The sequence below is a fragment of the Lissotriton helveticus genome, chromosome 10 (assembly GCF_964261635.1).
Source record: "Lissotriton helveticus chromosome 10, aLisHel1.1, whole genome shotgun sequence".
NCBI classification, from domain to species: domain Eukaryota; kingdom Metazoa; phylum Chordata; class Amphibia; order Caudata; family Salamandridae; genus Lissotriton; species Lissotriton helveticus.
Genome location: NC_136071.1, coordinates 1,208,867,461 through 1,208,882,304, shown reverse-complemented (window position 1 = coordinate 1,208,882,304; position 14,844 = coordinate 1,208,867,461). Strand labels below are relative to the sequence as shown.

General features: G+C 49.4%; 1 protein-coding gene across 1 annotated transcript in view; it reads right to left on the bottom strand.

The window, feature by feature from the left end:
- The window catches only part of LOC144784214 (uncharacterized), a 241,390-nt gene that overhangs the window by 109,465 nt on the left and 117,081 nt on the right, over positions 1–14,844 (bottom strand). Inside the window, exon 5 of the mRNA XM_078662869.1 lies at positions 13,505–13,621. Coding sequence (XP_078518995.1) covers positions 13,505–13,621 — 117 coding nt within the window. The remainder of the gene's footprint in view (positions 1–13,504; positions 13,622–14,844) is intronic.

The following is a 14,844-nucleotide window of genomic DNA, read 5'->3' as shown; positions in this document are numbered from 1 at the left end:
TTGTCACTCCCCTTCAATTTTTGAATTTGGGTTAGGGGAAGCAGCTAACTCTTGCCTGGTCAAAGACTTGGAGACGAGTTATTTAAAAAAAAAAAAAACTACATTTTTAATTTTGAAAGCTGCCTTCTCGGTCTGGAAAAGGGTGAAGCGGCATCGTGGCCTTATAAATTTGAATGCTTATACCCCTTTAGAAACTGCTTCGGTTCTCCCTTTGATTTTTCAAGACCAAACAGCATGTCGGTGGCGTCAGAAGGGAATTCGTCGTTTGGGAGATATCTGTCCTCATGGTATTCTACCAGCGTTTGTAGACCTTCAAACTCAATACGGCTTGCCAAGACAGGATTTTTTCAAATATCTGCATGTCCGAAGCTTTGTCTATACATTGGGGCCGGACATAAATGCCCAATTTAGAACATTCCCACGGATAGATCTCTTGGAGAAACGAACTCCTATTGGGTTATTGTATTCTAATTTAATAATCTTACTTCTATCAGATCTAGAGCAATGCCAAGAGAAGTGGGCAAATAAGCTAAACATAGAATTGATAGACCTAGCCCAATCTATACTGTTGGCAAACCAAGTTCTTTTGACAGGGAGGATGCGGGCACAGCACTATATGTCTCTTTATAATATGTATTATACCCCTGGCAAAATATCAAAATGGGGTACGGGTGCGGGAACGAAATGTAGCAGATGTGGGGCTTTTGCGGCAGAGGTGCTTCATATGTTTTTTTCGTGTCCTAAATTGGTGGAGTTTTACACGGCTATTGAACATTTTCTAGCATCGTTAATCGGCATATCATTTTGTATTACTGGGGAACTAGTTTTGACAGGAGCTCAGACAGAACCTGCCTTGTTTACATCTAAAGAAACAACTGCTTTTGTATTTATCTGTATGGCAATGGCACGCGCCTGCATCACGAAGGAGTGGATTTCTCCGGACCCTCCCTCGTTTATTTCTTGGCGGGCAAGACTACTGGCAATGTACAAACTGGAAATCGCTATTTATAAAACTAAGGGGAGTAGGAAGAGACTTTTTGGGGCAAAGCCGTGGGCCCCGGTTACTGAATGGTTTTAAGCCACATTGTTTCTTCCTCCTGATGTTTTTTTTTTCTCCTTTTCTTTTTTTGTGTTTTGCTTGAATTTGCTGATGTACATAATTTCTTTTATGACCCCATGTAAATGTTTTTATCTTTTTTCTTTCTCATGCATTTTTGATGCTGGTGTCATCCAGTTCTGTGTCATCCAACTCTTGAATGATTTCATACAGTCATGAAACCTCTTGCCATTCTCCGATTGTCCGGTGTCATCTGCATTGGAGGTCAGATGAAAGTCGAATGATCTGATCAACAAGGCCAAGGAAGAAATGTAAACATTAAAAAGAGTGGGACTAATGGATAACCCCTGAGGAAAACAAAAATGGTCCAAGGCCACCATTTGTGTTCTGTCCATCAGGAAAGATTTCAGTAGCCTCCAGGTCTTGCCCCGAATCCTGCGAGCTGACTGACATCCATCAGGAGATCATAATGGACAGTATTGAAGGCCACAGAGAGATCCAGCATGATTAGTGCTGCATTGCCTCCCTGATACAGGGCTTCCCTATTTCTTCAGTGGATTTAATAAGGGCAGACTCTGTGCTGTGTCCTTCCCTAAACGGTACAAAAGGGGGTGGTGATGGACGGAGCATCTGAACCAATCAAACACTCACACCCAGTCAAAAGATCTGGGTTTGATCCATCACCGTTCTTTAGCCCACTCTGCCACCCCAGTTCAGACATGGCTATATGCAAATCAGTCTGACCCTGTGCCTCATGGGAACAGTCCAGCCCGAACTGCCAAGCCATGCCTTCCCTGGACCGGAAACAAGCTTCCGAGGACCGGTTTCTGGCATTCCAGCCGTCTTCAGCCCGGCTTGCTTGAATCCAGTGGCAAAGTGAGCAAGGGACTCACGTCTGAGCATACCCTGCCACACTTATGGCGGCCAAAGCGGTACAAAAGGGGGTGGTGATGGACGGAGCATCTGAACCAATCAAACACTCACACCCAGTCAAAAGATCTGGGTTTGATCCATCACCGTTCTTTAGCCCACTCTGCCACCCCAGTTCAGACATGGCTATATGCAAATCAGTCTGACCCTGTGCCTCATGGGAACAGTCCAGCCCGAACTGCCAAGCCATGAGTTCCCTGGACCGGAAACAAGCTTCCGAGGACCGGTTTCTGGCATTCCAGCCGTCTTCAGCCCGGCTTGCTTGAATCCAGTGGCAAAGTGAGCAAGGGACTCACGTCTGAGCATACCCTGCCACACTTATGGCGGCCAAAGCGGTACAAAAGAGGGTGGTGATGGACGGAGCATCTGAACCAATCAAACACTCACACCCAGTCAAAAGATCTGGGTTTGATCCATCACCGTTCTTTAGCCCACTCTGCCACCCCAGTTCAGACATGGCTATATGCAAATCAGTCTGACCCTGTGCCTCATGGGAACAGTCCAGCCCGAACTGCCAAGCCATGCCTTCCCTGGACCAGAAACAAGCTTCCGAGGACCGGTTTCTGGCATTCCAGCCGTCTTCAGCCCGGCTTGCTTGAATCCAGTGGCAAAGTGAGCAAGGGACTCACGTCTGAGCATACCCTGCCACACTTATGGCGGCCAAAGCGGTACAAAAGGGGGTGGTGATGGACGGAGCATCTGAACCAATCAAACACTCACACCCAGTCAAAAGATCTGGGTTTGATCCATCACCGTTCATTAGCCCACTCTGCAACCCCAGTTCAGACATGGCTATATGCAAATCAGTCTGACCCTGTGCCTCATGGGAACAGTCCAGCCCGAACTGCCAAGCCATGCCTTCCCTGGACCGGAAACAAGCTTCTGAGGACCGGTTTCTGGCATTCCAGCCGTCTTCAGCCCGGCTTGCTTGAATCCAGTGGCAAAGTGAGCAAGGGACTCACGTCTGAGCATACCCTGCCACACTTATGGCGGCCAAAGCGGTACAAAAGGGGGTGGTGATGGACGGAGCATCTGAACCAATCAAACACTCACACCCAGTCAAAAGATCTTGGTTTGATCCATCACCGTTCTTTAGCCCACTCTGCCACCCCAGTTCAGACATGGCTATATGCAAATCAGTCTGACCCTGTGCCTCATGGGAACAGTCCAGCCCGAACTGCCAAGCCATGCCTTCCCTGGACCGGAAACAAGCTTCCGAGGACCGGTTTCTGGCATTCCAGACGTCTTCAGCCCGGCTTGCTTGAATCCAGTGGCAAAGTGAGCAAGGGACTCCCGTCTGAGCATACCCTGCCACACTTATGGCGGCCAAAGCGGTACAAAAGGGGGTGGTGATGGACGGAGCATCTGAACCAATCAAACACTCACACCCAGTCAAAATATCTGGGTTTGATCCATCACCGTTCTTTAGCCCACTCTGCCACCCCAGTTCAGACATGGCTATATGCAAATCAGTCTGACCCTGTGCCTCATGGGAACAGTCCAGCCCGAACTGCCAAGCCATGCCTTCCCTGGACCGGAAACAAGCTTCCGAGGACCGGTTTCTGGCATTCCAGCCGTCTTCAGCCCGGCTTGCTTGAATCCTGTGGCAAAGTGAGCAAGGGACTCACGTCTGAGCATACCCTGCCACACTTATGGCGGCCAAAGCGGTACAAAAGGGGGTGGTGATGGACGGAGCATCTGAACCAATCAAACACTCACACTCAGTCAAAAGATCTGGGTTTGATCCATCACCGTTCTTTAGCCCACTCTGCCACCCCAGTTCAGACATGGCTATATGCAAATCAGTCTGACCCTGTGCCTCATGGGAACAGTCCAGCCCGAACTGCCAAGCCATGCCTTCCCTGGACCGGAAACAAGCTTCTGAGGACCGGTTTCTGGCATTCCAGCCGTCTTCAGCCCGGCTTGCTTGAATCCAGTGGCAAAGTGAGCAAGGGACTCACGTCTGAGCATACCCTGCCACACTTATGGCGGCCAAAAGCGGTACAAAAGGGGGTGGTGATGGACGGAGCATCTGAACCAATCAAACACTCACACCCAGTCAAAAGATCTGGGTTTGATCCATCACCGTTCTTTAGCCCACTCTGCCACCCCAGTTCAGACATGGCTATATGCAAATCAGTCTGACCCTGTGCCTCATGGGAACATTTGTATCGCTTTTGGCCACCATAAGTGTGGCAGGGTATGCTCAGACGTGAGACCCTTGCTCACTTTGCCACAGGATTCAAGCAAGCCGGGCTGAAGACGGCTGGAATGCCAGAAACCGGTTCTCTGAAGCTTGTTTCCGGTCCAGGGAAGGCATGGCTTGGCAGTTCGGGCTGGACTGTTCCCATGAGGCACAGGGTCAGACTGATTTGCATATAGCCATGTCTGAACTGGGGTGGCAGAGTGGGCTAAAGAATGGTGATGGATCAAACCCAGATCTTTTGACTGGGTGTGAGTGTTTGATTGGTTCAGATGCTCCGTCCATCACCACCCCCTTTTGTACCGTGTCCTTCCCTAAAGCCATATTGAGTGGGTTCTAAACTTTATTCCTGAAGGAAAGCACAAAGCTGTGTATTCATGGCTTTAACTACCAATTTTGCCGTCAGTGAAAGCCGGTAAATAGGATGGAAATTGTTCAGATCCTTGGGGTCTAAATTCAGATATTTCATCAGTGGAAGGATTGATGCGGTCTTCCATGTTTTGGGGAAATGTCCAGACAGAAACATGGCATTAAATAGGGAGGTGAGCAACATGGCAATAGGTTCGGGAGCTAACTTGATCATTGATACCGGACATGGATCATTAGGAGATCCTAAACTGATAGAAGCAAGTAGATTTAAAGTATCTTTAGTGGACAGTGGAGGAAAACTTTCCAGAATAGGCAGTGAACCTGTAGTTATTTTAGCCCCCTAAGGTTGGAACCTCCATACATGTCACAGCGGAAAGGCTAAAAGATGAAAACATTTGTTCTACCTTTTGTAGAAAGAAAGTGGCAATTTCCTCACATAGTACTTGGATACTCAGAATTTTGGGTAGACAAGCGGAGGCCAATCTAGTCACGGTCTTAAAGAGTTCTTTAGTTGAGCATTTGGCCATCTTCATTTGATTCACAAAGGAGCTCTTTTTGTATTAAGGAGGAGCCTTTTATAGACCGCGAGACTTTATGTTGCACTTTCTCCGCTTCATTGTATTCCCTTCTCCAATTGCGTTCTAAACGCTTGCAAATGAGTTTTAGTTCCCTTAGTTCCTTGGAGTAGCAAGGCGCGGTTGGCTGGGAACGTTTGGGATGTAAAGTTTTTACTGGGCCTAGTTTTCTGCATGCAGTCTCCACCTACTTTGTGTAACAAATAGTGGCCTCCTTAGCCTCTGTGGGCAGCGGGCAGGCGGTCGCGGTGAGAAGGTCTTCTAACCGGATTCCCTTCGTTTTAGTCAATGTTCAGACTTTTGAGTGCTTTATGGTTGTAATGTCAGTCAGGGAGGAGCAACTCAAACTGAATCACTATGTGATCACTCCAGGCAAGTGGCAGCAAGCCAGTACAGGCTAGCCTGTGGATAGTTAGAAAAAATCCCATCCAAGGTGTGGCCTGCAGCATGGGTGGAACATGCTGAATTAAATCAGCGCTGTTCATCACGTCAATAAGTGCAGCTGTGTCTGCATCAGTAGGTGCTTCCAAATAAAATGTAAAATCACCACGAATGGTGAATGAATCGGAGGAGAGCCCATCCTCTGACAGGGTTCCGACCGTGGTTAGAAACGTGTTCCTAGGTCCTGGTGGTCTGTACAGTAAAATGCAGTTAAAGGAAGGATGATGGAAAAGGCGAAAGCTAAAGCAAAGAGCTTTGCATGCCAAATTAGAAGCCGGAGACTGGATTTTGGTGAAAAAGCATTTTCAGAAGACCTGTCTGGAACCTCACTGGAAAGGCTGCCATCAAGTCATCCTCAACACCAAAATGTCTGTGAGATGTGCCAGATTACCACAGTGGAATTATGCGTCACACACAGAGGTTGAAACAAGCTTAAGAAGAAGTGGTGACAATATCCACAGATCCCCAAGTCAGACCTCAGCCTGTCGTGTACCCTGAAGGAGAAACACAAGTTGAGCTAACAATAGTATGCCATGTAAAAACTGCAATAAAAAAAAAGTATATCGACCAAATACCGTTCTCGAACTCCTGGTGTCTATGTTCCCACATCAGAAAATTTGACCACCCTACACTGGTTGAACTATCATCGGATTACCAAGAGTTATTGCCCATAAATGTCTGATCACAATAGCATTTGTTTATCCATGTTCTTTACGAAGTTAATGGTCCATCATTGTTACAACCCTGATTAAAAGTATTTGTGGTCATTAAATTTGAGAGAATCTGGTTGATGTTATAGTTCTGGGTATACTTTGAAACAATGTGACATGTCGGTTTTTGTAGATGCAAGGTAAGTCCTAAGCCATGACATAAATTGAAAATATCCAGCAGGACATGTGGGTAGTAAAACTGAAGGAATATGGCGGTCATCTTTTGTGAGGTAAGATATGCAAAATCATGGATTTGTCATGAAATTTCTTTTCCTTGTTTTATAAATATTGTTGACTTTCATTTCTTTTCACTTAAGAAAGTATTTTGCAGGGGACGTGGCCAGCAACCAAAGGAAATGGCCACTCACTAGCGCAGCTCCGTAGCCCTACTCCCAAATCCTGATAATATCTGCTACATAAATCCACACACTCGACATCCATAGCCCCTACCTTGTCAACCGCACATCCTACCATCTCACCTCAGCTGGAGCCGTAACCCACCAGACGGCTTCCACTGGACCAAAGATCCTCAGCGAATGCGAGGAGAAAATGGCGCTCTCTGGAGATCCAAGCAGAAAGTGAAAAGGCAGCTGCCGTACAAGAAGAACTGTAGCAAAGCCGAGGTCTTGCGAGTGGGAGTGAACAACTCGCACGGACAGAGCAACGTTGAGGAGACATCACCCTGGTCAGGAAGACCTAAGCAGACGGCTCAGTGACAAGGAAACCGGTCGTAGAGGAAACGCCCCATCCGACAGGGCACCGAGTACTGGGTGAGTCTGTGCGCCATCGGGGAAGAGAATGACTGGGCTGGTGCTAGGAACAGACGACAATCCCTCTTGGGGCACACAGCAGCTGTAAGTTGCACCTCACACTCCCAATAGCAGCTTGTACAAGAAAGGGTAGGGGTGCAACCGGGAAGAACCCGCTGGAGAGGCCAAAGTCCCGGGGCGATGGGGGTTGTCCTTGCCCCTGCATGGTGTAGTTCGCAATCCTCTGTCTCTCCCTCACTCTGAGGGTCTTGGGGGTAAATGCCGAGCAGGGGTTGCAATGCTTGCTTTGATGGTCGAGTGACAAGCAGAGGTTGCAGACTGGGTGCTGGTCCTCCTGCTCGTACTTGTGGTGGCAATTACAGCAGAATTTGAATGGGGTTTTGCCCATTCCTGCGCTCAGGGGGCCTTCTGTGTACACATTCTCCGTTGGACATCGAAATTCTTTATCTTCCTCACCCTAGTCGCCGTGCCGGCTCTGTGCTCCTGATTGGTGTTATGAAAAACTCCAACTTTTGGTGTTTTCTGCTTGATTTTCTTATTCTCTTCCCCAAAAACTCAGGAACTCCTCGGTGACGATCCAGACCCAACGGCGGAAAAAAGAATCTGAAGATGGCGCCCAAAGGTGGGAGCTTCCGGAGGAAGCGCACTGACATCAGAGGAGGACACCAAATGGTGGGACGTCGACGCCCACCTGGGCCACAAAAAAAAAAGAGAAAAAAGAAGATTTCGGACCCAACCACTAGACCGCGGAATAATGCACAGCCTAGTGAATCCAGAAAGATTCACGCAGCAAAACTGTTGTTTTAACTGCAGAAAAGCTTGGGCGCCCAATTGGAGAGTTCAGAGGTGCACACTGCCCCCTCAGCAAACTCTGGAATGGTGCGACCTAAGTACGTCATCCAAGGTATCAAACAACTCATTACATTAAGCCAGTATAAACAGTCAAAAATTACATCTGTCAGATTGGAGGCATGAGCCTTGAACGCAGTAATGTTATGCTATGGGAGAAACGTTCACTGCATAGGCACACTTGCAAGACTGTTCTTCTGGACTTAAGGTAAGTAGGGGCCAAGAAAGCACCAAAAGTTTGCACCGAACACCCCAGGGCACGTACTAAGAGGAGCTTTCAGCAGTGGTAGACTTGAATGCTACATGCTAAAGTCAATGGGGAAAAGAACCTGTAAGAAAAGGCTGCAAGGTGGGGATGGGGGGACTAGTCTGGCATAACCCAAGAGGGGCTCTGCTCTTGAGGGTCTAAGTACCACAGAGACACCAGTCTGAGGTAACTGAGGACCTTGCTAGTCCCACCGACTGGCTCCCTACTACTCGGTCGCCTGAAGTGACTCCAGTGGCCACATTCCAACTGGCCCAAACCTTTTAGTTTGTTTAATTTGCCAGTGCTTGTTCACGGTTAAGTTAAATAACATGATTTGCTATACCTTGTAAACTCTGTATCTCAGGAACCCTCCGGTGGATTCTTCCCTGAGTGGTGCCTAAAAATATAGAAAAATATGAATTGGTGTCTCCTTTCTTGTATCTCGTGTATTTCTTCCTCAATTGTGTTGGCCCTGTTTAAATCCTTTCCACTTCTTAGTAAGCCTGGCTGCTCAGAGCAACAGCTATCAGGGTTGAGCTGAGGGTTTGACAAATGAAACCCAAGGGTCATAGGGGGGTTGGTAAGTTTATTAGATGTGAGGTCGCACAAGGAGAAGTATGGCTCAATGGTTAGAGCGTAGACAGGGGTGGTGAGATGCACACCATCATTTGACCAAATGGAGTGGAAGGTTGCAGGGTAGATTGGGATATTGAGTACGACGAGAAGAGTATGGGGAGCAAGTGTCATGTAGCCACAGTGGAAATTCGGCGTACATTAGTGAGGACATGGCCACGTAAAAAGCAGTTGATAGGGAGGCGCATTATTAACAAGACAAATCCAGGTCCATAGTTTAGATCACATGGGGGGAGGCAATGGCACCATAAGTGAGAGAAGGCTGTGAATGTTGCATAACAGCCAACACCAGTAACGAAAGAGACGCGGGCAAATTACCGATAAACCGAGTGATGACACTGATAAGAAGCGATAATGAAGGTTTTCAGAAATGTAAAGTGCACGTGTCACGGTAAGCGTAGAGTCGCAGCATTTCGAAAGAGCAGCTAGTAAATGTATTTACAGCCTTATTCATCAACGGGCCGTTTTGCGAGCCCCTAATAGCGATTCATAGCGAATCGCTATTAAGGACTCGCAAAACGGTATTCATGTAGGAATTGCTAAATAAATGCGATTCCTACACATTCCTTATTTGCGAGTAGCAAATTGCTAATCGCAAATAAGGAATAACTGCCCATTCATTCCTAAGGGAGTATTCCTTATTTGCGATTAGCAATTAGCTAATCGCAAATAAGATAGCGATTTACAGGGTGCCAGGGGTGTCCAAAGGACACCCTGTAGCACCCCTTAAATGCAAATTGAAACAGGTGTTGCGCACACACATGTCCAAAGGCCATGTGTGTGTGCAACATGCAACTTAGAAAAATGCTTTTAAAAGCATTTTTCTAAGTTTTTGCTATTTACCGAGAGGTCTGACCTCTCGGTAAATAGCGTCCCAAAATTGCATTTTCGGAATTTTAAAATGCTTCATGAATTGTATTTAAGGAATCTCAAATAGAGATTCCTTAAATTCAATTCTTCGCAAATGTGCGAATTCTTAAATAGCGAATTTTGCATTTGGGATGATGAATCCCAAATGCAAAAATTGCACTCGCAAAAGGCAAGATTCTGAGAATCTTGCCCTTTGCGAGTGCAATTTAGCTTGATGAATCAGGCGGCTGGTGGCTAAAAATAAGGGGGTGTGAGTGCACCTTTTTGGGCTCTTACATTTGTGTAAAAATAAAAGGTTTCTGGTTCTCAAAAATAGCACTGGAGGTTCAGACTGTAAATATGCGTAATGTGTAGGCTGCAATGTGGGTTTTGCTACAAAGTAACTGCAAATAGGATGGAATAGTATGGAGTTGTTAAGTTTAACTCTACTCATAATCTGTATATCATTTTAAATATGTTTCAGCAAATTGATGTCAATTTATTTTTTCTAGATACCCCAGACGAAGGGACTTCCCCGAAATGCATTGGGTTTTTAAATAAATTGTGACACGGAAACATTTTGTTCGTATGGAAAATCACATAAAAGAATGAGTATAATGTATTGAAGAAAATTATGGATAAACATGGAAGAAAATAATGGAGCATAATGGAGAAAAAGTGGGGTCTAGAAGGCGCTATAGTGAAATAATTGCGATAAATAAACCCATGGGTTGACAGGTGAACCTCGGCTTCTATTGGTCCTCGTCTATCGGGAGTCAGACCTCCAAGGGGTGCTGTGGTGCCCCCTTCACTCCGGGTCGGGCCGGTCGGATCGGGCAGTGCCCGGCGGGCTGGTGTGACACTCAGGCCAGTGCCTGGGACGGTTGTCCAGCAGTTTGTGGGCCTGTTTTATGGCCAGCTGGGGCGGTTTTTACTGTTGATTTCCCAGATAATGCCACAAACATTGCCTACAGCAATTACAAATGCATGCAGACTCCCAAAGCATAAAACACCATGGAGTTGGTCTTTAGAGGTTCACGACTGGCCTGATCTCCATACAGGGACCTCCTTTATTCTGTGTCTATGTTTTGCACCAGTCTCACCATGCTGTTACTCAGTGCCTGGCGGTGAAATAGCTCCTGCGTCGACCCACAAGTCACTGGACTGATCATGAAAGAATGACTCCTGGCCACACCTGGTATTCAGAGCCACGACGCCCCCCAGAGGCGAACACGGGGCCTCATTTATGAAGCCTTGCGTCAGTTTTGCGCATCTGATGCGTCACTTTTTGTGACGCATCGGCGGCAGAAAACATGCCTCCTGTTGCGCACTATTTACAAAGTGACGCATCTAAGCAGATGCGTCACTTTGTAAACCCCTGCGCCATATTATACCTGCGTCAGGTATAATGTATGCAGGGGGGTCGTGCCCCTGCAAAAAGCCTCATAGAAGTGACGCAGTGGTATTTATGAGATTTCACTGCGTCACTTCAAGGACGCCATTGAGTCAAAATCTTGCGCCTGCCTCACAGCAGGCGTAAGACTGACACAGGCCCTTTCACATGGGGTTTGCCCCAAGTGAAAGGACGCACTGCTAGAGTTGCGTCACTTTAGTGACACACTCCAGCAATGCGTCACTTTTGCGCCATACAGATACATCAGAAATACTGACGTATCTGTAACTCCTTGCGACATGATGCGTCATACATTAAATATGATGCATCAGGTATGTCGCAAGGAGGGCGCACTGAGAAGTGACGCATCGCTGCTTTCACGCAGCGATGCGTCATTTCTCATAATTGAGGCCCACAAGCTTTATAAATACAAAGATGCTGATAATCAGACCCTCCAGCTTATCGCGATTTCATGATTTGCAAAAAAATCGCGAAATCGGCCGATCCGTGCAAATGCCACGATATTTGCACAAACGCCCGCGAAATCCGCCGTTTCCGTGTGAGCCGCCAATCATCCAGCAGCGGCGAGGGGCGACGAGAGGAGGAGAGCGGAGAGCAGGAAGGAGACCAGATACGACGACTCTTCTCCAGCCCCCAGGAACACGGAAGTGGGAGCGGCACCCCGGCAGGCAGGAGACAGCCGGCGAACAGAGAACAGGTACATCCTTCACGCCGTACTTTCTGGTGGGGACCCGACGCACACGGGGCACGCGGCGGGCCCCCGGGGGCCAAAAATCCTTTTCTTTCCTGTCCGGTGGGGGCCCGCCGCACACTGGGCACGCGGCGGGCCCCGGGGGCCAAAAACCCTTTTCTTTCCTGTCCGGTGGGGGCCCGCCGCACACTGGGCACGCGGCGGGCCCCGGGGGCCCAAAATGCTATTTTTGTACTTTGTTGTGGGGGCCCGCCGCACACGGGGCACGCGGCGGGCCCCCGGGGGCCAAAATTCCTTTTGTTTCCTTTGCTGTGGGGGCCCGCCGCACACAGGGCACGCGGCGGGCCCCCGGGGACCAAAAATCCTTTTGTTTCCTTTGTTGTGGGGGCACGCGGCGGGCCCCGGGGGCCCAAAATGCTATTTTTGTACTTTGTTGTGGGGGCCCGCCGCACACAGGGCACGCGGCGGGCCCCCGGGGGCCAAAAATCATTTTGTTTCCTTTGTTGTGGGGGCACGCGGCGGGCCCCGGGGGCCCAAAATGCTATTTTTGTACTTTGTTGTGGGGGCCCGCCGCACACAGGGCACGCGGCGGGCCCCCGGGGACCAAAAATCCTTTTGTTTCCTTTGTTGTGGGGGCACGCGGCGGGCCCCGGGGGCCCAAAATGCTATTTTTGTACTTTGTTGTGGGGGCCCGCCGCACACAGGGCACGCGGCGGGCCCCCGGGGACCAAAAATCCTTTTGTTTCCTTTGTTGTGGGGGCACGCGGCGGGCCCCGGGGGCCCAAAATGCTATATTTGTACTTTGTTGTGGGGGCCCGCCGCACACAGGGCACGCGGCGGGCCCCCGGGGGCCAAAAATCCTTTTGTTTCCTTTGCTGTGGGGGCCCGCCGCACACAGGGCACTCGGCGGGCCCCCGGGGGCCAAAAATCCTTTTGTTTCCTTTTGCTGTGGAGGCCCGCCGCACACAGGGCACGCGGCGGGCCCCCGGGGGCCAAAAATCCTTTTGTTTCCTTTGCTCTGGGGGCCCACCGCACACGGGGCACGCGGCGGGCCCCGGGGCCCAAAATGCTATTTTTGTACTTTGTTGTGGGGGCCCGCCGCACACAGGGCACGCGGCGGGCCCCCGGGGGCCCAAATCCAGGTTTTTAACTTTGTTGTGGGGGCCTGCTGCACACAGGGGCACGCAGCGTGCCCCGGGGGGGGGGGCAAATTTGTGTTTTTTAACTTTGTTGCACTGTACTGATCGATCCGGGCATTATTGTTTTTACATTATAACCAGCAGCACAATACTGGTCTAGATTTGGAGTACTCAGAAGAACTGAACGTACATGGCCAAGATTAACATGCCTTTTAACCAAAACAAATGGGCTGAATTGTAAATAAACAAAATGTACATAGCTCCATGTTGGCAAATAACTCAAACACTAAGATATCGGTGTTTGTTGTCGAAAAAAAACCAAAATAAAATGCCGCTAAATGCCGCTAAATTTTCATTTTTGTGCCGCTAAATTTTCATTTTTGTGCCGCTAAATTTGCCAATCCATGCCGCTATATCCTAGGGGGTCTGGATAATGAATGAATGAAGCGCCTACATACCAGATACATGTCATAGGGCCCCACAGCGCACCCTGCAGTAGCAATCACCCCTCGGTGTCCGACCCTCGCCTGCACCAACCCACAGAGTGCGTTTACCTCTGTGCACCCCCCCACCTTGGCACTGTGAACAGAACGCTCCACAGGTAATATTCACGCACAGAAAACTTACTTAAGACTGTCTCCTTTGGCTGAAAGAACTGGATGACGAGGAGCAGGAGGCAGCTGAGGGCGGCGACCAGGGCAGCGACTGAGAGGCGCCGTGCAGTGAGCAGAGCGGGGGGGGCACCTGCAGGGGGGGAGAAGAAGAAAGTGTCAAGACTCAGGCACTCACTCACAGAGCAGCACACTGCGCATGATTTGCAGAATGAGGCATCACACCTGCTCAGCGTAATACCCAGCAGGTGCGACACCTGCGCAGCGCAAAAACTAGTGGACATGACACTTGTGCAGCGTAATAACTAGCAGATATGACACCTGAGCAGAGAAATAACTATTGGGCACAACACCTGCAATGAGCAATAACCAGCAGGTGTGACACATGTTCAGCTCAATAACCAGCAGGTGTGACACCTGCGCAGCGCAATACCCAGCAGGTGCGACACCTGCGCAGAGCAATACCAAGCAGGTGCAACACCTGCGCAGAGGAATACCCAGCAGGTACGACACCTGCGCAGATCAATACCCAGCAGGTGCAACACCTGCGCAGAGCAATACCCAGCAGGTGCAACACCTGTGCAGAGCAATACCCAGCAGGTGCGACACCTGCGCAGAGCAATACCCAGCAGGTGCAACACCTGTGCAGAGCAATATCCTGCAGGTGCGACACCTGCACAGAGCAATTACCCACAGGTGCGCCCCCTGTACAGCGCAATAACCAGCAGGTGCGACACCTTCACAGCGCAAAAACTAGTGGACATGACACTTGTGCAGCGTACTAACTAGCAGATATGACACCTGAGCAGAGCAATAACTATTGGGCACAACACCTGCACTGAGCAATAACCAGCAGGTGCGATCCCTGCACAGCACAATAACCAGCAGGTGCGACACCTGTTCAGCTCAATAACCAGCAGGTTTGACACCTGCGCAGAGCAATACCCAGCAGGTGCGACACCTGCGCAGAGCAATACCCAGCAGGTGTGACACCTGCGCAGAGCAATAACCAGCAGGTGCGACACCTGCCCAGAGCAATAACCAGCAGGTGCGACACCTGCGCAGAACAATAGCCAGCAGGTTTGACACCTGCTGGTGCGTCACCTGCGAAGAGCAATAACCAGCAGGTTTGATACCTGCAGGTGCGACACCTGCGCAGAGCAATACCCAGCAGGTGCGACACCTGCACAGAGCAATAACCCACAGGTGCGACCCCTGAACAGCGCAATAACCAGCAGGTGCGACACCTTCACAGCGCAAAAACTAGTGGACATGACACTTGTGCAGCGTAATAACTAGCAGATATGACACCTGCGCAGAGCAATAACTATTGGGCACAACACCTGCACAGAGCAA